The 22,801-nt window shown below is 43.2% G+C and overlaps 1 protein-coding gene across 1 annotated transcript; it reads left to right on the top strand.

The window, feature by feature from the left end:
• The first annotated feature begins 11,227 nt into the window (after positions 1 to 11,227).
• On the top strand, positions 11,228 to 22,705 carry CCKBR (cholecystokinin B receptor). The gene is made up of 5 exons (XM_049780304.1): positions 11,228 to 11,416; positions 20,104 to 20,355; positions 20,501 to 20,750; positions 21,058 to 21,215; positions 21,602 to 22,705. The coding sequence occupies exons 1-5, from the start codon at positions 11,266 to 11,268 to the stop codon at positions 22,132 to 22,134; spliced, it is 1,344 nt and encodes a 447-aa protein (XP_049636261.1). The 5' UTR covers positions 11,228 to 11,265; the 3' UTR covers positions 22,135 to 22,705.
• Positions 22,706 to 22,801: the final 96 nt, after the last annotated feature.

Genomic DNA, 22,801 nt, shown 5'->3' on the forward strand with positions numbered 1-22,801 from the left:
CTTGTACAATATTATTTTGCTCCTAAATGGAACAAAGATTGGTTCTACCTTATTGTTTATTTAAGGAAGCTAAAAAGGGAAAGGGAACCCCCATTTTAGGCAGAGGCCAGCGATTCTCCTTTCTTGAAAACAACTGTTCCAAGCAGAAGCAGAAATAACCAAGAAAGAAGGAGCCATTCATGCAGAGCAAAGCTTGTGAACACTCCCAATGTACTCCCAATGTACTGAAGTGTGATCTCAGGTTTGCAGCCAACAACATGGCACCACACATTGCTCCAGAGAAGAGCTGCCAATTCCAGCATTCTGTTCTACACACAGGAATTGAGGGAATAGGAATTTTGTAGTTTGGCAGTCGTTGCTAGATTTCTACAGAGCTGTCAAACCCTTCTGCTTCATCTTACTTCTCACCCACCCACAGGACCTATAATTTCCCCCACTTCCCTCTAAGGGCCACTAAGCTCTGAACAGTTCTTACTGGTTAAGATTTGAAAGTTACTCAAAAAGCACACCTGTAGCTTTTCCTCAATAGTCCCAGTTAGCTACTTCCTTGTAGAAGCTGCCTTCTCCTCTTCTTCCTCTTCCTCCACCTTCTCCTCCTTCTGGGAATTTTGGCTGCTAGCAATAGGAAGGCATATGGAAATAAAGTATCACATTAAGAAGGAAGCCACATTCTCTGGAAAAGGTATCATTTAACCTGAGGAATTATCTGGTACAACAGGAGCAAGAGAACAGGAGGATAAACTCTAGTTTAAAACTCAAGCTTGGGTTGTCTTAGAAAGTAAATAAGCAAGGAATAATTAGAGCTGGGAAAAATAAAAGTCCAGGTCAGAAACATATTATATAGGCTTAAAATCACAACAGATTTAAATTACTTATTGCTAAAGAGTCAGATTTTAGTTTTGAAATGTAGTACTTAGCAACTAAAGAATTAAAACTTCCTACAAAATGTTCCAGGGTTGCTGAAAGAAATATTTGGAAACTTAAGATATAAATACAATAATGAATGCAAAGTTCTTATCACAAGTGCCTGGCAGCCAGCAATAACTTACTAATAAACAGTGGCTATGAATTTTAATCCTATCCCTCTAGCTGAGGTGGTGCTTTTGAGACACCTAGGCTACAAGCTTGACCCAGGCATTTTGTACCATCTTAGCAATTGAAGGACTGGCCAGAAGAGGGCGCAGAACACTCCTTTTCCTCCCAAACTACAATTTCCTTTCTGGACACAAGAAGTCTGAGAGAATTAACAGGCAGAAATGAAATCCCAAGGAGAGGAAATAATGTTGGGGAATTGTGATCTCCACTAATTTACGAAAACCCTGGTTCAGGATTTTTTTATCACAGACTAAAATGTAGCGGTGCTAATGCTCACCTATATTATTCAGTTGTGGTAGAGACCAAATCAGAACCTGAGGCAGCTCTTGGGAATTGCAGCATGGCAGGGTAGGGGAGTAAGATGGGGAGTAAGAAGGGGAGTAGGGTGGTAATTAGGGTTGAATGGCTAGGAACACTCAGCACTTTCAAGGCTATTCTTCCTCACAGCTTGAAAAAAATATTTCACCACAGATCTGGAATTGTATTCCCAGTTTAATACCTTTATGATAAATGAGGGTTGGAGTTGGCCCCTTCACCCCATTCTAAAGCCAAATCTTAAAATATCTTAGAAAAATTATCTTAAAGCAAAAGACTGCCCAGTGTAAAATTTTTCAAGGAAAGCTAATCCTCAGCTTTTTGATCAAGAACTTGACAGCAAGGAATCTGGCAACCATAGTACAGAAGGCAGGGCATTTGATTTGCACCTATTAGCTCTCTCTCAACACTAGCCCAGGATCTAGAAGGTCTCTTCTTTCCCTAGTTTCTTTCCTATGCCCAATTTTCCATAGTGTTCTAGTTCCAACCCAACTGTCTTCTCAGCCATCTTTGTTTAATCATCCCCAGAGAAGATCTTCCAGCATTGGCAAAGACTGCATGGTCAGGAATTCAGTGAAAAAGCATAGCGGCATGTCATAGACTTGCAGAGAAGGTCCCAGAAACTATACATAGAATGTGGGCTCATCAGACACAGGGGGAAGATAACCTCAAACACGGGTGAGTGGTAACCTCGAGGTCTAAACTGTGTCTTGGATCAAGAGCAATAGCACAGCAGGGAGGGCACTTGACTTGTATGTGGCAGCCCAGGTTTGATCCCTGGTACCACATATAGTGCCCTAAGCCTTGCCAGAGGTCATCCCTGAGCACAGAGCCAGGGATAAGCCCTAAGTACCAGTGGTGGGTGTAATGGGTGTAACCCCTCAAAAATAAAATAAACTGTCTCTCTCCTACTCTGTGTTTATGTGTCAGAGCGAGGGGTACTGGCAGTGGAACCTATTCCTTGACCCTCACGTATCTACAAGCTTTCTAGAATAAGTAGTGCCAACTTTATAAAGCACATTATCTGACTGTGTACATTCTGTCTTCAGTTGAGTCCCTTGAACATTTACTAAAGTATTGTTTAAACATTCCCCTCTTATCTCAATTATGATACATAATATTGAAAGAAGGATCATATGCCCACACTTGAGTCAGTGAGGCAGTCGCATGAGTGACTGAACCTTACCTGAAAGAAAGGTAAATTGTTGCTACAAGAGTCCAACTAGACATACCAACAGCCCTTCATAAAACACATACACATGCACACACCACACACACACATACACAAATGTTGACAACTTGGCAGATCAAGGCTTAAGTCAGAAAGGCAGCTCTTGCTTCAGACTGAGAAAGGACTGAACTCTGGGCTTGAGAGATAGTATAGCAGGTAGGATATCTGTCTTGCACTCACTTGACCCAGGTTTGATTCTGGGAACCCCAAATGGTCCGCTGAGCACCACCAGAGGTGACACCTAAGTGCAGAGCCAGGTATAGCCTCTGAGCACCACCAGATATGGGCCCCACTGGGCCCCACCAACAAAAAGAAACAACTGAGCTCAGCCCTGTTTTAAGGCATCTTGTATTTGCTTTCATGGTTTATTTGGGTTTTTTCCTTTTTGATGGTGGTGTTTGGGGTGGGGTTTTTTGGGGGGGTTGGTGGATCGGGCTACATATTAGGGGAGTGTTTGGTCATACCCAGCTGTGCTCAGAGCTTACTCCTGGCTCTGTGCTCAAGGATCATTCCTAGTGGTGCTCAGGAGACCATATGGGATGCCAGGTATTCAACTCCAGCTTCAGTTGGCTGTGTGCAAGGCCCTACCTGCTGTACTCTCTCTCCAGTCCTGATCTTTTTATTTTCTAACTTATTTTGACATAAGCATCTAAGTCTCTTTCTTTTCACTATACTGTTTTCTGCCTTCTCAATCACTTTTTTTTGTTAATTAACTTCTTACTTTTATTTCTCCTCTGACTTTTAACCATACCATTGCTGTTTTTGCATATTGGAGCAACTTTATCTGCCTCCTGGAAATGTTCTAGTTCTTTCATATTAAAAAGAAAACCTCTAGCAGGACGGTGGCCATGGAAGTCGGAATCCGCTAAGGAGTGTGTAACAACTCACCTGCCGAATCAACTAGCCCTGAAAATGGATGGCGCTGGAGCGTCGGGCCCATACCCGGCCGTCGCTGGCAGTCGGTGACACATCTCTCTAGTTACTACTATCTTTTCTTTTCTTTATAACTACTATGATAAAAGACCTGCCCAAAATTCTTTGCTTTATTTCCTCTATCAGAGTTTTCATTATACAATATGTCTTCTGCCTCTACTGAAATATCTCTTTTCAAGATTTCCATAGATATCTAGGTCACTAAATTTAAATACGTTTCTTAGACTTAATTTTTCTTGATTCACCAATAGTATTTGAATCGATTCAGACGTTTATCTTTGAACCTCTTTTACTTTTACTGTATTTAGATTTCCTTCTTATTTCCTCCTTTCTCTCTGTGTGTTCTCCTTGATATTTTCTGTGGGCAAGTATTTTTATTTCCAATCTGTTTGTTTTTTTTAGTTGGGGTTTCTGGTTTATTCAAATTATTGGTAAACAATTATGTCTGTGGAACAGGAACTGAGTAGCAGGAAGCTAGTGACTAAATAGAGCTATCCAGTGGGGGAAGGTAAAGAGAACTCGGCAAAATAGCCAGACAACATCAGGGCCAGACCAAAGCTTCCACTGGGACTGGTTATAGCCTAAGGTTCTAGCCCTATGCTGTTTCCTCCTGCAGGTATAGGAGGTACAACAGTTCTCTCTCTAATGTTCACCATCTTCCTTTCCCAAAGCACATCCAGGATCCTCTCTTTGCACTAGTTTTGATCAACCAGTTGGATCTAGGACCCCACATTGGAGGGACATTCAAACATCCAGGTGTCTTGGATGAAGTGCCATTTGCACTGTGGTGTCATCTTGATGGGTAGTGGTCCACTTGAATCTACTCAGTCAGGAAATATCGTGAGCATTTTGGCTTGTGTTGATGGATCAGCAGGAGTTTTCCTTCTAGGGACCTGGCTTTTCCTATGATGCTTGAAGTTCATGCAGATGCTGAGAAGCTCTATTCTGGGCTGGGTCATCCAGACCTTGGCCCCAACTTCAGCAGGAATGCAGCAGCTGTATTTTCATTCTAAGACCATCTTGACTCCTATGGCAGCTTGAAACTGTTTTCTTCTCCCTCCATCAGGAGCAAAAGGCTCACTTTCTCTAGCAACCTTCAAGTAAAATGGTCTATTTCAGACTTCTCGCCTTGTTCTTCACTTCTTTATTTTTAACATTCTTTCATTCCATCTATGGCTATATATTTACTATATATCCTGTTTTTCCGTTTTCTGCTGAAATACTACTATGATGTCTAATAAGCATGTGAAACAAACATAACTAAAATGGAACAGATTAGCTGACAGGCATTACTGCCTGATAGTTATTAATTTCCATATGAAGTGGAAGGTTATCATTGTGTGTGTACTTGAGAGAGAGAATTAGAGATCGTTTGCATCACTAAAAATTTATTTACTATGTAAAAACGAAATAATCAGAGGAATTTCATAAAACTTCATTCTGAGATGTAGCAATGTATGAGCATCTGAATTCTAAAGTCTTGTTTGCTTTTTTGTTTTGTTTTGCTTTTTTTTTGAAGGACCACACCTGGTGGTGCTCAGGGCTTACTCTTGAGTCTGCATTTAGGGATCACTCTTGGCAGGGTAGGGAAATTATATGGAGTGGCAGGAATTAAAATGTGGATACTGATTTCTAAAATCTATGGTTTGGGACTGAAGACATAGCATAGGAGGTAAGAACCTGCCTTGCATGTAACTGAACCCAGTTTGATCCCTGAGAGTTCATATGATCTGCTGAGCACTAGCAGGAATCAGTTCTGAGCACAGAGCCAGAACTAGTCACTGAATACTACTAACTACACTCTTCCCAAAATAGAATTCCTGGCTTTAACTTATGCCTTTTGTACTTCAGTTATTTTGTGACATTAAGCAAACTACTTAAACTTTCTCTGAATCACAGTTTTTTTAAATCTAAGATAATGATCAACAATATTCAGCCAAATCAAATAACTCTTTGTGATGATTAAAAATGATTTCCTTAGAACAGTGTAGGTTGTTTAAATCCCTGTGCAATTAACAGAAATGTTTTTGCTTCAATCATATTATTCTAAATTCTTTCTCTCTCTTTCTGTCTTCTAAACAGCATTTAGCTCTTATTTCTTCACTGTTGAATGACTCAGGTTCAAATCATTATCATCTCTCAGTTAATCAGCCATCATGGACTCCCAATTGGTTCATCTCTCAAGTTGTTCTTTATATCTACCACTTCCATCTCTATAGCTTTGTAAATCTTAGCACATTTCCAATGTTCTCACTTCTTCCTGGATGGCTTACAAGGGTCTGCATTTGCTACCTTCTGACATGAGCAATGTGTCCATTTTCTATTGCTACTATAAATTACTGTGAATTGGCAGAGTAAAACTATTTTTACTTATTAGCTCAGAGATTATGTAGTTCAGACTGGTACAATATGACTGAGTTCTCTGCTCAAGTTCTCAGGCTGCTTCGCCAGCTTAAAATAAACATATCAGAGGGCCGGAGAGATAGCATGGAGGTAGGGTATTTGCCTTGCATGCAGAGAGACAGTGGTTCGAATCCTCACATCCCATATGGTCCCCTAAGCCTGCCAGGAGCGATTTCTGAGCATAGAGCCAGGAGTAACCCCTGAGCACTGTGGGTGTGACCCAAAAAACAAACAAAAAAAAAATCAACATGTCAGCTTGACTAAATTCTTTTCTGGGGTCTCCTGGGGAAAATCTTATTGCAAGCTCATTGTTGTCATTATCAGAATTCATTTCCTTGACATTGTAGAACTAAAATTTTTATTTTTTTTCTGGCTATAATCTAGAGACTTCTCTTGGCCAGAAACCACTCTTAGGCACTTGTTCTGTGCCCTTTCCCCTCACAAAGATAGCAACAGCATATTGAATCTTCTTCAAATCTCTCTGAATTATTCTTTTGCTGCCTGGCAAAAAAAATATTGAATTTTGTTTGTTTGTTTGTTTGTTTATTTGAGACCACACTTGGCAGTGCTCAGGGATCAGTCCTGACAGGTCTCAGGGGACCAGGGATCAAACTTGGGTTAGCCATATGCAAAGCAAACACCCTACCACTGTACTATTGGACCCAAAACTCTCAACTTTTAAAGGACTTTGTGTCTGATGGTGGGTTTGGTGTTTGAACATTTTATACCTGAAATGACTATTACAAAGAAATTGGTAATACACTGTGTTATAATAAACATTAGAAAGAAAAAGAATGGACTCTGTGTGATTTGGTTATAACTAATTGGATAATCATTCTATTCTGAGGTCAACTGATTAATAACATTAAATATACCTACAGAAATTTATCTGCCACATAATACAATCCTCTTTTTTTCTGATTTCCACTCATCCTCAAAAGGAAAGTGATCTTATATAAGGGAAAGACATGGAGGGTCATCTTATAATGCTGTTGTATTAATTTTCACTTATAAAATCCTAGTGGTGTGGATGATGGTGAGGCCTTTCTCCGCTTGGCCCGCACCTGCAGCCCCTTGGGCCAGCAAGTTTGTAGGTGCAGGGTGACAGTGATGAAATGATCCATAGGCAGTCAGTTGAAGTTTCAGGAGACATACAGCTTTATTTTTTTTGTTTTGTTTTGTTTCATTTGGGGGAGTCACACCCAGCAGCGCTCAGGGCTTCCTTCTGGCTTCACTCAGAAATCACTCCTGGCAGGCTCGGGGGACCATATGGGATGTCGGGAATCGAATCTGAGTCCACCACATGCAAGACAAATGCCCTACTGCTGTGCTATCTCTCCGGCTGGGACATCCAGCTTTATTACAAAGTCCTAATCACCATGTGCTTTTTACACATAGCCTCTAAGCTAAGCAGCCTCTTTCCCGATGCTCTGCATTCATCCTGTGTCTGATCTCTCTCCCCTCTCCAGGCAACTCCTTAATTACCAACCACAGACCCCCTCCCAACTGTGGTTTGCTCTCAGCATCCAGGTGAGATTAGCATACAGCATTGGGGAGGGGTAACATTATGCTATTTACCATTGGATTAGAATCCAGGAAAAAATAAACCTGAAAAGTTATGACCTTAAGTTGAGATGGGAAGGACAAGTAGATGTTTGTTTAATAAGAAAGGAAAATCTACAGAGTACAGAGCAAACGCTTTGTGCCTGGCACCAAAGAAACAGTACAAAGGCTATACTTTGATGCCATGACCCTGTTCTATCTCCGGCACCATATTGTCCCTGAGCATCACAGAGTGCTGTCCTGGAGGCCCCTGAGCACCTGCAGGTGTGGACCTGAAGGTCCCAGAGCACTGTCAAGGTGATCTGGGAAACCCTGGAGCTGGAGCAATGCAACCACATCTTTAGATCCTGGCACTGAAACATCAATCTCATAGAATGAGAACAGCCAGTAATGGTCCCAGCAGAATAGTGAGAAGTGGCCCCAGGCTCCTTGAGCACTTCTATATAATGACATAAATATAGATATATCACAAAATGTGATATATGTCTTTATATAAACATAAATATAGATGTGTCACAAAATAAAACAAGTGAATGTCAGTATGTCTACAGTAGTGAAAGTAAGAACCCTGGTAACGTAGAACTGGAGAAATAGCTCAAACAATTCAACACAGGTTTCAAATATAGGGCTGAGTTTATTCCTCAGCACTGTTTGGTCCCCTGATCACCTCTCAGAGTTACCACCAAACATTATCAGGTATGATCCAAACTTCACCTCCACCTCTGGTTTCTGCAACGAACCCCAGTTATGAATGAAAGAAGTTTGATAGATACTAAATCAATAAGTAAGTCAGTATAAGCCAGAGCATACAGGCTTTATAAACTCTATTAAAATAGTTTTTTCTCTGTTCCAAAAGCAAAAGACAGGTGAATGAAAAAATCAGATTTATGTTCTTGATATATCACTATGGATCTAAGATGGAGGATGGGTATGCAGAGGCATCAATTAAATGTGAATCCTTAGGCCAGAGCTTCTTAAACTTTTTCTACTCATAACCGCTGTTCACTAGAGAAACATAGCACAGTCTAATACTACCAGAAAACCTCAGCTATATGGCTGGTTTTGAATTAATTTTTGAACACTACACATTCAAAAAAAATTTACTTTTTGGGGGGGAGGTTTTGGGCCACACCCGTTTGACGCTCAGGGGTTACTCCTGGCTATGAGCTCAGAAATCACCCCTGGCTTGGGGGGACCATATGGGATGCCGGGGGATCGAACCTCGGTCCGTCCTACGCTAGAGCTTGCAAGGCAGACACCTCACCTCTAGCGCCACCTTCCCTGCCCCATACTTTTGCTCAATATTTTATAACCCCCTCTCCCTTCATTAATAAGACCCTATACACTACAGAGTCATGAGTCATGACCCACAGTTTTAGAAGCTCGGAGCTAGGTACCTAGTAGTTTGAGAGAGAATGGGTCACTATCAGTGGAGAGATGAGCAAACCAATTCAAGAAACACACTAGATTCAACAGGATTTCATGATAAATTTAAATGGGAGTAAGAAGTTACGTTTCCCAGGAAACAGGCTCTAAGACAAGGATTTCTGTAGAGGATGTTTACTAAGGAGTGCACTTGGAGTTAACCCATACCAGAAAGCATCCAAGTTTAATTGGTTGAAGGGAGAAGCATATCAGTAATTTAGTTCCAGCAAAGGTCTTAGTCAACCCCAGGAGGAGTTTTGAACATTTTTTAGAATTATCCACCCTTTGTGGCTTGCTGACCAGAACACTTCTGCACCCATCAGTCACTGGATACAGGATCTCTGACTTTCCCTAGCTCAAGTAACTCCCAAGGGAGTTCTCAGAAGCTGGAAAAATAAACTCCACATTTGGAAAGGAGTTCAGGCATTTTTGTCACAGACTGCACACAGGGACGAAGGTGTGCAGGGAAAAAGGCCTCCAGAAAGAATCCTAAATTGCATTGATGCAATATGAGGGATACATGAAAACTACATGTGGTCACTTTGGCTTGCCTCTCAATTTCCTCCCCAGAGTGGGAGCTACACGGGCACTGACTATCTCTGGGACAGTTAGCATGCAGCCCTTGAGCCAATACCTGTTTTATTGAATAAGTGAGTAATAAGTGAGTGTTCATCGACAACCCTCCCTCAGCCTACCCCCAATCATTCAATGTGGGAAAAAATCCAGCAGCTTATCTTGGGCCTCACCTGTGCTGGAACTAAACAAACAGCAAATCAGGCTCCTCTGGACCAACACTCTAGGGAAAGGCAGGTAGTGCCAGGATCTGGGCAGTAGGAATAGTGCCTACACCCCTACCCATCTCAGGCTTCCATCTTCCTTCAGTACCCCCAATCTTTGTAAATTCAAGTGGATTCAAATTCAAGTGGGTGGAGAGAGATAATACAGAGGGCAATGAGCTTGTTTTGAACTCAGTCCACCGAGGTTTGATCCTGATCTCTATCGGGCACTGCATATAGTTTCCTGATATTCTCTCTCTCTCTCTCTCTCTCTCTCTCTCTCTCTCTCTCTCTCTCTCTCTCTCTCTCTCTCTCTCTCTCTCTCTCTCTCTCTCATTTTCCCCGGGATTTTCCCTGCGCCTGCCTGTCCTGTGCATACAACTTTCAGCTTTGTACACCCCCAGCACCCCATCTATGTAAGCACCATCCTTCCCTTCCCGTGGGAACCTGACGCCCTACACAAGCTGTTACACCTGCCTGAGAGCAAGCTGGGAGCTTCAGTGTGTTGAATGAGGATGGACCCCTTTTGGAAACAAGGGACCCTTTTGCATGCTCGCACTGGGGCACTGGCGACTGTTGGTCGCCAGGCTCTACCCTGATTGCAAACTGCCCTCATAAACCCTAGACAGCTACCAAGTTCCTGGCTGTCCTTGCCCTTACCACAAAGTGAGACTTCCTCCAGGCAGCCCTTTCCCCCCGAGTTCAAAGGGGGTCAGAAAAGGGGGCTCCCCCAACCTAGCCTTGTTACTGCGGGCCTCAGAAGTTTGGGATGAGAGCCTAAGTTTTGGACCTAAGAGGAAAAGGGGTGAGGCGTGAGATAGCAGGTGCAGGGGTTTCCCCAGCCTCTTGGCAAATGACCGAGAAACTGAGGGCGACTGAAGCCACTTTGGCTCAGCTATGGAAATCACTGCCCCAGGCGCCGGCTCAGGCATCTGCGCCGCAGACAGTGGCCCACGCATGTGTCCTCTGTCACAGCTGTCACCTCCACACCCCTAGATTGTCCTCAAAGACGCTAGACACCACGGCAGCCGCGCCCTCCTGCCTAGCCCTCATTGCAGCATCCCATTCACTCCTAACCCTAACCATCACCCCCCCTACTCCAAGCCCTGAGGGGTGTGTGTGTGTGTGTGTGTGTGTGTGTGTGTGTGTGTGTGTGTGTGTGTGTGTGTGTGTAAGGGGTGTGTGGGCGGGAAGACAGTCTCTAAGAGAAGAAGACTGGGGAGATCTAGGGAGGAGGAGCAGAGAAAGCCGTCACGCTGCGGGGCGCTGCGGTTCTGAGCCGGCTGGGGGGCTGAGAGTCACCTGGTGGGACCACCGACACCCGCCTCCAGGGAGGGAAGAGAGCCCAGGCAGAGCGAGCCCGGGCTGGGGAGAGGCGAAAGGCGGAGGGTGGGGTGAGCTTGGAAGGGTGACCAGGCGGGGCCGGAGCTGCAGCCCTAACGCGGATAAGGCAGGTGCAGCAGCCAGCCGCAGGAGCCCTGCCAGCCGAGCCCCAGAGAGGCTGCAGGCTGAGTAGCCAGAACCATGGAGCAGCTAAAGCTGAACGCGAGCATGCAGGGATCCGGACCCGGGCCAGGCGCTCCCCTGTGCAGCCCAGGGGGACCCCCCTTCAACAGCAGCGGGACCGGCAACCTCAGCTGCGAGTCTCCTCGCCTCCGCGGAGCTGGGACACGAGGTGGGTGCCTCTCCAAGCCCCTTGCATGAGTGCCTTCTCACTGCAGCACACGGGGTTCAACGATGGCCCCCTCATCCTGCCCCCTCGAACGCCCACAATAGCATTTATAGCACTGTCTGGACCCCTGACACACCCAAACCCCCTCACCTCCAACGCACAACCCATCCCAAATGGGAAGGCCAGGATCACTTCTTGCTTGCAAACCTTCCAGGTATCTCCTTGGGGACAGAAAGCTAGAAGGCAAGATGAGAAAAAGAAGGAAACTGGACAGAGAAGGGGAAAGTGAATGGCCAGAATGGGAAGCTAGCATTCTAACCCTGTTTCCACCTATCCCTTTAGTCTCCTTGCAGGGGTCTCAAACTCAATTTACCTGGGGGCCGCAGGAGGCAAAGTCGGGGTGATCCTGAATGCCAAGTCAGTAGTAAGCCTTGAACATTGGGGGTGTGACTAAAACAAAAACAAACAAACAAACAAACAACAAAAAAAGATTCCTCTAGGGCAGGGCCACAAAATGTACGGAGGGCCAAACGGCCCGGGAGAGTCACAAACCTCAGCTAGATTGTATTTGGGAATCTGCTTCCTGGTGCTCCCTCCTTATTCCGTTTCACTCTGTTTCAAACTTCACCTCCCAAACTGGAATTCTCGTGTCTCTTTTTCTGTTCTCAAATAGTATTTCCAAGTTCCTTCCAATCCCTCCCCCCTTCTCTCTAAACTGTCTTACTTAGAGGCTCCTCTTCTGAAGTCTAGTTGTCCCTTTCTCACCATCCCTCTGCACTATTATTTTCTCTTCCACCTTCAAATCATTTCTTCAGACCCCAAAATGTCTTTCATTCCTCTCATATGCCAACATCACTTTTTTTTAATGATCCAGCTCAAGATATATTTTCCCCTTCTTGTACCTTTTGTATTCTTAGTATCTATTAGACACTTGCTATTGTAGTTCCTGGGCTAGGTGCTAGAGACCAAAGAGAAACTAGTCACAGTCTGAATCCATATTGATCCATAGTCAAATGCATGGAGAGACAACCCAATGGGGGAAAAAAATGCAGTCAGCATGGAAAGTCCCATGTGAGTGCCCAAACTGTGGGCATCTAAAGGAGAGGGCATCTGGAAACTTTACAGAGGGAACCTGAATGCTGGATTTGGAGTTCTGTAAGAGAAGTAAGAAATGGGCTTCAGGAGAAGGAGCAATATAAGCAGAAAGAAATTAAAATAAACTCAAGTAGGGAAATTGGGGGAAAAATGTAACTCAAATATGTGCCCCCAAAGTAATTTATGCTTTCTCAGATAGGCCATCACACACTCTCAAAGTTTTTACATTTAACAAATTTTTTTATCAAATCAGAGGTTGTGCCAAATATCTGGAATGTGATTAAAACAAAACTGACATAATTCCTACTTCATAGAGTTCAGAGGTTAGGGGAGCAATACAACAAAAGATGGCGAAAAACCAAGTGAACTGATATCTTGTGAGGACTATTGAAACCCAGACTCTGCTGTAGCCTAGCAAAGCCTTGGAAAGAGATGTTGATTTTTTTTTTTAGAATATGGGTTACAAACTGAATAAAAATTTAAATTCATAAGGCTAAAGTAATAGTACAGCAGGTAGGGCACTTGCTTGCTCACTGCCAACCCAGGTTGGATCCCCTGCATCCCATATGGTCTCCATAGGCCACCAGTAGTAATTCCTGAATATTGTGCCTGGTGTGACCCAAAAACAAACAAAAAATTTAATTCATTTCAAGAGCAGAAAATGCAAAAGAGCATCAGAAGTACAGTAACAAACAGATCATGTAAATGCCTAAAGTTCATGGCAGTTTTGTTCAGTTTGTCAGATGTTCTGAGTCCTGAAAACATAGGCCAGTCTCCATAAGAAATGAATAATGAAGAGTCCCAATGAAGACCATGCTCTAGTACACGTACAGAGCCTATTATATCTGGCTAACAAGTATGGATTTTATCATGAGGGCAATGAGAACTACTAGCAAGATTAGCTCTGTATAGTAGAAGATATGGTAGAGGATAAGAGATTAAAGTAAAGGGGTGTGAGTCTTTAGAAATCTACTGTGGTGAAAGGTGATTGTAGTTTGTCTAAGACAATGGAGGTGGGGACAAAGAGAAGTGGATGGATTTGGAGACACTTCTGGAGGGTGGAATCAACAGTACTGTTTATTTCATTAGAAATGGAAAGAAGAAAGAAGTCAAGGGGTGACATCCAGGTTTCTCACTCAGGAAATGGAACAGATGTTGGTGTTTTATAATAGAAAGGATATAAAAGAATACAAACACATTTAAAAGATGGGCTTATACAATTCCATTTGGAAACCACTGAATTCAGATGTTAGGAAACCATTGAATTCAGATACCTATCAAGGTGGAACTTTCTAAGAGAATTTGAATCCAGGAGTCTGTAACTTAAAGAAGCATGAACTAAAAATACAGAATTGAACAATCTTTGTATAGAGGAGGTAATGGAAGTCACCAGAAAAGATAGAACCATACAAAGATTATGCATAATAAAAAGAAATCTTGGAACAAACCCCTGAAGAAGTATTATATATATTTGGTTTTTGGGCCACACCCAGCGGTGGTCCTGGCTATCTGCTCAGAAATTGCTCCTGGCAGGCACGGGGGACCATATGGGATGCCATATGGGATTTGAACCAACCACCTTGGGTCCTGGATCAGCTGCTTGCAAGGCAAACACTGCTGTGCTATCTCTCCAGCCCCAGAAGTATTATATTTTTATTCCAACTAGTTAATCCAATCTCTGAAAAGCAGGCAGGAAAAGAAACACCTACAAAGAAGATCTAGACAAAACCACCAGAGAGCCAAGAAATCAAGAAAAAATAAAGTTTCTTGGGGTTTTGTGGTTTGTCTTTTTTAAGGGGTGGGGCTTTGGGTCACAGTTAGAAGTGCCGAGAAGCTATTTCTGACTCTGTGTTCAGGCGTGAGCCTTGGCAGTGCTCAGAGTACCATATGTGGTTCTGAGATTCAAAATGGATTCAGCCCTATGTGTGGAGTGCCTTATCTCTCCTGCTATTTCTCTTTGGCACAAGAAATATTTAATTTCAAGAATGGTAGGCTATTTGATGTCAAGTGCTTATTGAATTGAAGTTGTATTCAATAATTAGATTTTGTTTGTTTGGTTGGTTGATTTTTGGGTCATTCCTGGCAGTGCTCAGGGGTTATGTCTGACTCTATGCTCAGAAATCGCTCCTGGCAGGTTCCGGGGACCATATGGGATCCTTCTGCATGCAAGGCAAATGCCCTACCTCCATGATATCTCTCTGGCCCTCAATAATTAGTCTTTAAGGAAAAGATGCAGGTTCTTAAAAAGTAATTTTGCTTGTTTATGGGCCACACCCGTGGTGCTCAGGGGTTACTCCTGACTCAGAAAACTCAGAAATCATTCCTAGCAGACTTCAGGGACCATATAAGATGCCAGAACCCAGGTTCTTGCCACATGCAAGGCAAACATCGGCCCAAAATATAATAAAATTTTTAATTAAATCACTATTAAATATTCAGTTACAAGGTTGTTCATGATTGAGTTTCAGTTAATGTTCCAACACACATCCCTTTACCAGTACACATTTCCCACCACCAATGTTCCCACAACATCCCCAGTTTCCCTCTCACTATTCCCCCACCCCTATCACCTCTATGGAGTTTTTCTTAACCTTTGGACCAGAAGAGAGGGATTCATAAGAAATAGAAATGGGTGTATAGATAAAACTTTCAAGGAATTTGATAGTAAGAAAGAGAAAAAGAAAAATCAGGGCAGTGAAAGTTTAAGGAAGTGTGGTGTCTCTGTGTGTGATCTGTGTTTGTGTTTAGACATAAGACTATAGCATTTTTCTAAATGTTGATGTGAATGGTTCAAGAAAGGAAAATTGAAGATAGCAGGGATAATCAATGGAGCAAGGGATGCTAAGAAAGGAAACTGTAAAACACTTTAGAGAACAGGTGCAAGAATTAGCTTAGTTCTCTGCCTTTGTTCAACACATACATTTGGATGTTATCCAGTATTCAGAAACTAACTACAGGGGCTCAAGAATTGTACAATGAATAGGGTATTTCCCTGGCATGCAGTTGACTCAGGTTTGATCCTCAATGCCACCATATGGTCCCCGGAGCATCACTAGGAGTGACTGCTGAGTGCTGAGCCAGAAAGTTCTAAACACTGCAAAATGTGCTCACCAGCCCCTCCAAAAAAACTATCCACAGACGTGTTAGTTACTCCCACCTCTCACTCAGGTATTATACCAGAGATGCCTGTTACCTAGGCATAAGACAGTGTTGCCAGTAGAAACATTGATCCACCCATACTGGATATTTTCCCTGCTCACTCTAGCTACCCACAGAAAACAGCTCTAACTTATACTCACTTATAATATTCCCCACAGTCACTTAAATTTGCATACCAAAATACTGATTTTCATATTCTTATTACAGTCAGACATGACTCATGTTCACTTAAATTTTTCTCTAGTTATTACCCACACAGAGTCAAATATTAGATTCACTAGATACTGTTATTTTATTCCATCATGTTCACATTTTACATACTGCTTCTACATATTAATTTAACTGCTCACATCTGTATACACTAAAATATTGTGGTTACATAATTGTATATTACTTCTGTTATTTCAGCCTTAACCATGTCACTCCCCTGTTCACATTCACACCTCTAAATAGAACCTTTGATTCCTGGAGATATTATCTACATGCTGAGATGCTACCGACAGATTTTTTGATATTTCTGTTGCTTACTCAACTGTTAAAATCCCTGGAGACATGGAAATCAAATTCAGGATTCTTCATGAAAACCTGAGCTTCAGCCCTTTAAGCCTTGTCCCTGGCCACCCAGATCTTATAGCACTTACTCAGTATTATCAAATCCCCACACAATCATATATTTCATATAAACATTGCTGTTACCCTTTACTAGATATTGCTCACAGAACCAGTTACCCTCACCCAACTAAAGTATTACCTACCCAAGACTCAATCTGATGTTACCTATACACCTATACCCTTGCATATTGTTCCTGCTCCTTCTGTTATTGCCATTATATTTAGAAGCACCAGTTGATTCAGTATTACCCACAATAAATTAGGTATAATCCATGTTCATCATAGACACGTGGGTATTACTTTGAAGTCTGTGTGCTTGGGTACCATATCTAATATACCAGTGGAAAATTAAAAGCATCAGCAATGTAACTTTTCTATAGAGCACATCCTTAGAAAATCCTGCTTTATGTCACTCAATCTGGATTTTATTCTCATACTTCTCTAATATCATTCAAAAGAAAAAGTACAAATCTCTAGACTGCAGAAGCAGAAGTGAATTGTTCCCATGTTTAAAGTGTGCCAGTGAGATTTCTGCTCTCCTTTCAGCCACAGATGTTTCCTTTGCTATTAGCTTATTAACCATGAATATACTTTATTATTAACTTTTCTGGGCTGGAGTGATAGCATAGTGGAAGGGTGTTTGCCTGGCATGCAAACAACCAGAGACTGACCAGGGTTCAATCCCTGGCATCCCATATGGTCCCCTTAGCCTGCCAGGAGCAATTTCTGAGGGCAGAAATTGGTGTGGCACCAACCCCCCCAAAGTAAAATATAATAATAACTTTTCTATTTTATCTTGCATTAATGTGATATATAGTTCACAGTGGATAAGTCACTTTTGATATTTTATTAACTAACTTATATCATTTAAATGTGTTTGCTCATATTGAGTGAGAAGTTTTTGAACATATAATAACAGCTATCCACCATTACTTTATTATACAGAGTAATGAAATAGTTTTTGCTCAATTTATTCCTCCTTCCCTTTCCTCAGATTTCTAGCTCTAAGGTTGGCTTTTAGTGTTTTCCTAGCTTTCTTTTAGTTCTTTAGTCTTTTTACATCTCTTAGCCACTCAATAACAAAACTTGTGAGATAGGTGTCATTGAACACAGGTAATAACTGGAAATGCCAGAAAAATAGCAAAGCTTTATCTTATTGCTATTCTATAACTTTGTATTCTATATTTCAAGAGTTCCATGCACATTTGTACTTTTTCCAAGAATGGACTTAGACCTATCTTTCTGATCAACTACAATTAGCCAAATTTCAGAACTCATATGTAAATTATGAATGAATGAGAACTGTGTTTTTCATGCTTTAAAGTGTAATACCAACTTGGGTGTAACTATTGAATTAAGAACTAGGTGAAGAGAGACATCCAGAAAAATATCTGAATGAATTGTTAGAATTAGAGAGATTAGGGAGAGGGAGAGAAACAAAAAATACAAAGAGAAAGGTTTAAAATTTTAAAAACCAACTAACAGAGATTCCCCTTCCAAACTTTATTTTCTCTTCACACACACACACACACACACACAAACACAAACACACACACAAACACGTTCTCATAAAAGGGTCCTTGCCTTCTCACAGATAGGACACAGATGGCTTGTGTATAAAATTAACAGACATATTTTTAAAAATTACAGCCTGTCTTTGACACCACACACACACACACACACACACACACACACACACACACACACACACACAAACAGGCTTCTCCAAAGGGTCATGCTGGATCTTTTGAGACAAAGAGAGGAAAGATACTGAATTTAGGGCAAATCAAATACTTTTATGTGGTGAGTAATAGAGACTCTCTTTGAATTTGTTAATGAACATCAGTTGAGGTCACATTTCCCCTATTTTCAATAAGTTTATAGTTTAGTGAGAAACACAGCAAACTGAACATAATAATAAATAACAAAAAAGATTACAAAGGGAAAGAGAGAGATAAAGTTCTGAGATTAAGACTTAGCTGTGAGAAGGAGGCAGCATGATAAATGCCAAAAGAATGAGGAAAAAGTAGGAGGCAAGTAGGAGACAAATGGGAGGCAAGCTTTTAGATTTGGTCCCTTCATAATGATGTGCTCTGAGCAAGTAATATCTCTGCTGAGCTTACTTCAGCAATCTCTAGTAAACAGCACTTACTTGAAGTCTAGAACAGCTGTTGAGTAAACTGGTTATTGGTATGAGTAAACAGTTTTATTCTGGGATTTAAAGAATAATCAGCCCCAATATGCACAAGATCCGCGCAGCTGAAGGTTCTTTCCTCCCCACAACTGTAAGACCCTGTCTTTCCCCTCTCTTCTGCTTAAACTCCAATCATACTTATGCTGATGCAATGGGTTGAGATGATTAATTTTAGTATAATTCAATTCCATTTTGTCTGGATCTGCTCAGTTACTCTATGGAGACCTAAAGATAAATCCATCTCCCAATAAGCAATGACACAAATAGATGGGGTCAGCTCTCTGTCTGGCCCAGTAATGCTAACTCCTTCCTGTGAGATCCCAGAGCACTTTGTGTATTCCTCAACCCTACTCCTTATCACATTGTCTGACAATTATCTATGAATTTATTCAAGATTCTCTCTAGACTGTAGCTCTCTGATGGCAGAAAATTTTTCATCTCCAACTCTTTGTCCCCAGTACCTGGCCTAAAAGGAGTATTCTTTAAATGTTTGTTAAATAAGAATGGAACCAACATAAAGATACAGCAAAAAATAATAATTCTAGCAGGGGTCAGAAAGATAGTACAGTGGGTATGACATTTATTTGCCTTACACTGACTAACCCAGGCTCTATCCCTGGCAACCCAAAAAGTCCTCCAAGACCTACCAGGAATGATCCTTGAGTATCATCAGGTGTGGTTCAGAAACAAAAACAATGAAACAAAAAATAGATTCTGATAGATATGTAATGAAAATTTCATGGGAAAGAGGAAAGTGATATTTTCTCTCAAATGAGGTATCTAGAAAAGGCTTTAGAGACAAAGAGGAGGTTGATCTGAAGTCTTGAATAACAATGAACTAATTGGACTTTACCACATTCAGAAAACAAGTTTGTGTTTGTGTTAGGGAGGTATTACTTGGGGTTGGAGATGGGGAGACAGTATAAGTGAGGGGTTAGTGAAAGAGCATGCCAAGCTAAGAACTAAAATGAGCAAGGTAAGGAGTCATGAGTGTGCACAGTGCCTCAAGAAACTGAGTCATCCAATGGCTTAAGTGTACACGTTGCAGGGAGGAGATGGCAGGGATACAGGACAGTATCTCAAATGACCTGGAAGGCATGCTAAAGGATATAGGCAGTAGAGAGTAAATAGAGGAGTTGGTGGGTGGTTGTTTTGTTTACGCAGTAGAGATGTGATCTGACATGTTTCATAAAATAATCCCTCCAGGGATGTCAGGTAGAACAGGCTGAAAAGAGCTCTGTGAATTTAGCAGGTAACGCTTAATAACTTGGGGGGAAAGTGTGCAGTCATTGATGAAGGGATGAGACACAAGACTGTGATGAACTGAGAATGAGAAGATGCAAATCATCTTTTCCTGAAGTTTGTCTATAAACAAAAGGAAGAATTTGGTGCAAAATTAAAGAGATCGGTTTTTATAAGGTAGGAAAAACTAGGACAGCTCAAACAAGTACGTCTCAGGGGGTTGCAGGGGGAAGGGTTCAACTTCACTATTTAGTAGTTCTTGGGGAGATAGATGGGTGGGGCAGGGTTCTTAGGAAGCAATAGTCTGACCTGGCAGTGGATGTTGGGGATGAAGAGATTGGAGGGTTTGGCTGACCCTCTACTGCTCCCTCTTCCTTTTCCTATTCAGAACTGGAGCTGGCCGTCAGGATCACTCTTTATGCAGTGATCTTTTTGATGAGTGTGGGAGGAAATGTGCTCATCATCATTGTCTTGGGACTGAGCCGCCGACTGAGGACAGTCACCAACGCCTTCCTGCTCTCGCTGGCAGTCAGTGACCTTCTGCTGGCGGTGGCCTGCATGCCCTTCACCCTCCTGCCTAATCTCATGGGCACATTCATCTTTGGCACAGTTGTCTGCAAGGCGGTTTCCTACCTCATGGGTAGGTGAGATAACCCACGTAGCCCTTATCCTTTGCCCTCTCCTCTCCTGAAGCCCTTTCTATATGGAGAAGGGGTTCCGGGGAGGGAGGAGTTAAGGAAATGACACAAGTGAATGCGTTGTGAGTCTTCTCTTGCCTTCTTCAGGGGTGTCTGTGAGTGTGTCCACACTGAACCTAGTGGCCATTGCCCTGGAGCGCTATAGCGCCATCTGCCGACCATTGCAAGCACGTGTGTGGCAGACTCGCTCCCACGCTGCTCGAGTGATCGTGGCTACGTGGATGCTGTCGGGGCTGATCATGGTACCATACCCGGTGTACTCCACTGTGCAGCCAACTGGCCCCAGAGTGCTGCAATGCATGCACCGCTGGCCCAGTGCACGGATTCGCCAGACCTGGTAAGGGCGCCAACTTAAACTCCCTTCTTCTCCATTCAATCCAGGCTTCTGACTTGTCCAGCATCTTCCTCCTGCTGCCCCCAGGAATTATCACTCCAATTCCCTTCCCCTACCTACAACCTTGGGATTCTCATTTGGGGCTACCCTCAAGTTTGTAGTCCTTCCCCCCAAAACATTGCCCTCCCACAAATCATCCTTCTACCACTGGGAGCTGGACACCAACCCTAAAAATCTCTGTTTGGTTTTTTTCTCCATCTGTGATGAGAGTTGAACTGAGTCTCCTGGTCGGTTTGTGGTTTGTCTTTAGGTCGGTCCTGCTGCTCCTGTTCCTGTTCTTCATCCCGGGTGTGGTGATGGCTGTGGCCTATGGGCTTATCTCCCGTGAGCTCTATCTGGGGCTCCGTTTTGACAGCAACAGTGACAGAGAGAAGCAGAGCCGAGTCGGAAAACAAGAAAGCCTCACAGGTGGGGTGGGTGCAGGTAAATGAAATCCAAGAAAATATAGGTTTGGGGAATTGGAGGGATCTAAAGAGTGTGGAATGTAAATAAGTGTGAAAAGAAGGATGGGAAGGTCTTGAAAGGGGAGTGGGTCAAGATAGAAATCAGGCTGAAGGAGCCAGACAGATAGCATGGAGGTAAGTAGTTTGCCTTTCATGCAGAAGGTCATTGGTTCAAATCCCGGCATCCCATATGGTCCCCCGAGCCTGCCAGGAGCGATTTCTGAGCATAGAGCCAGGAGTAACCCCTGAGCACTGCCGGGTGTGACCCAAAAACCTGAAAGAAAAAGGAAAGAAAGAAATCAGGCTGAAGGTTGCAAGCACACTACTTGACTGTCCACCCTCTGTGCCCAGGTCCTGAGCAAGTGAACGGGCGCTGCCCGTCCTCGGCTGGTGAGGACGGAGACGGCTGTTACGTGCAGCTCCCACGCTCGCGGCCTGCATTGGAGCTGTCAGCCCTGACGGCACCCGCTTCTGCAGCAGGATCATCGGGCACCCGGCCCACGCAGGCCAAGCTCTTAGCTAAGAAGCGGGTGGTGCGGATGTTGCTCGTGATCGTGATGCTCTTTTTCCTGTGTTGGTTGCCAGTTTACAGCGCCAACACCTGGCGCGCCTTCGACGGCCCCGGTGCCCACCGCGCCCTTTCTGGCGCGCCCATCTCTTTCATCCACTTGCTCAGCTATGCTTCGGCCTGTGTCAACCCTCTAGTCTACTGCTTCATGCACCGTCGCTTTCGCCAGGCCTGTTTGGAAGCCTGTGCCCGCTGCTGCCCCCGACCCCCACGAGCACGCCCCAGGCTGCTTCCAGATGAGGACCCTCCTACGCCCTCCATTGCTTCCCTGTCCAGGCTGAGCTACACCACTATAAGCACCCTGGGCCCCGGCTGAGCCGCAGAGGGAAAAATGACTAAGTGAAATGTGACTAAGGCAGGACTGATGATTCTAAACATAGACCCATGCAGACCCACAATAACACACACCCAAGCTGAAACAACACATTGACATCCAAACAGCTAGACTTTTTATGCAGAAAAGTGGTTTATTTGACCAAGAAAACAAACTGGACCCATACAAGCACATAAGACATGCTATTACTCTGGAACTGGACACAAAAATATAGCACTGACCATGGACATACTCAGACAATGTGTTTCCAGCTGCATGCTGTCACTACAGAGTGGAAAACTGTCAGTGAAGAGTTCGGACACTGATTCTGTTAGGGCTCTGGAATCCCGCATTGGACTAAGCTCTGAGATGCCACAGTTTGTCCCCAGTCTGACCTCATAGTGCCCTTCCCAATCAGCACTGAAGCACCAGGCAGCCTAATCTCAATAACAGGCTATTTTGCACTGAAAGTTCCCCCCCCCCTTTTTTTTTTCCCTGTTAAATACTGTGATTCTACCCTGTCCTCCTTCATTCAACTTCTTCAAGAACTAATAAATGGCTAGTTTATCCTAAACTGCCTTTCTGAACTTTCTGGGGGCCAACAAGGAGACCCACAATTCTTCCTTCCTGTCAGATCTCTTCATTGGCTGCTAGCTTTTTTTTTAAAATG

Source organism: Suncus etruscus, chromosome 9 (assembly GCF_024139225.1).
Source record: "Suncus etruscus isolate mSunEtr1 chromosome 9, mSunEtr1.pri.cur, whole genome shotgun sequence".
Classification (NCBI taxonomy): domain Eukaryota; kingdom Metazoa; phylum Chordata; class Mammalia; order Eulipotyphla; family Soricidae; genus Suncus; species Suncus etruscus.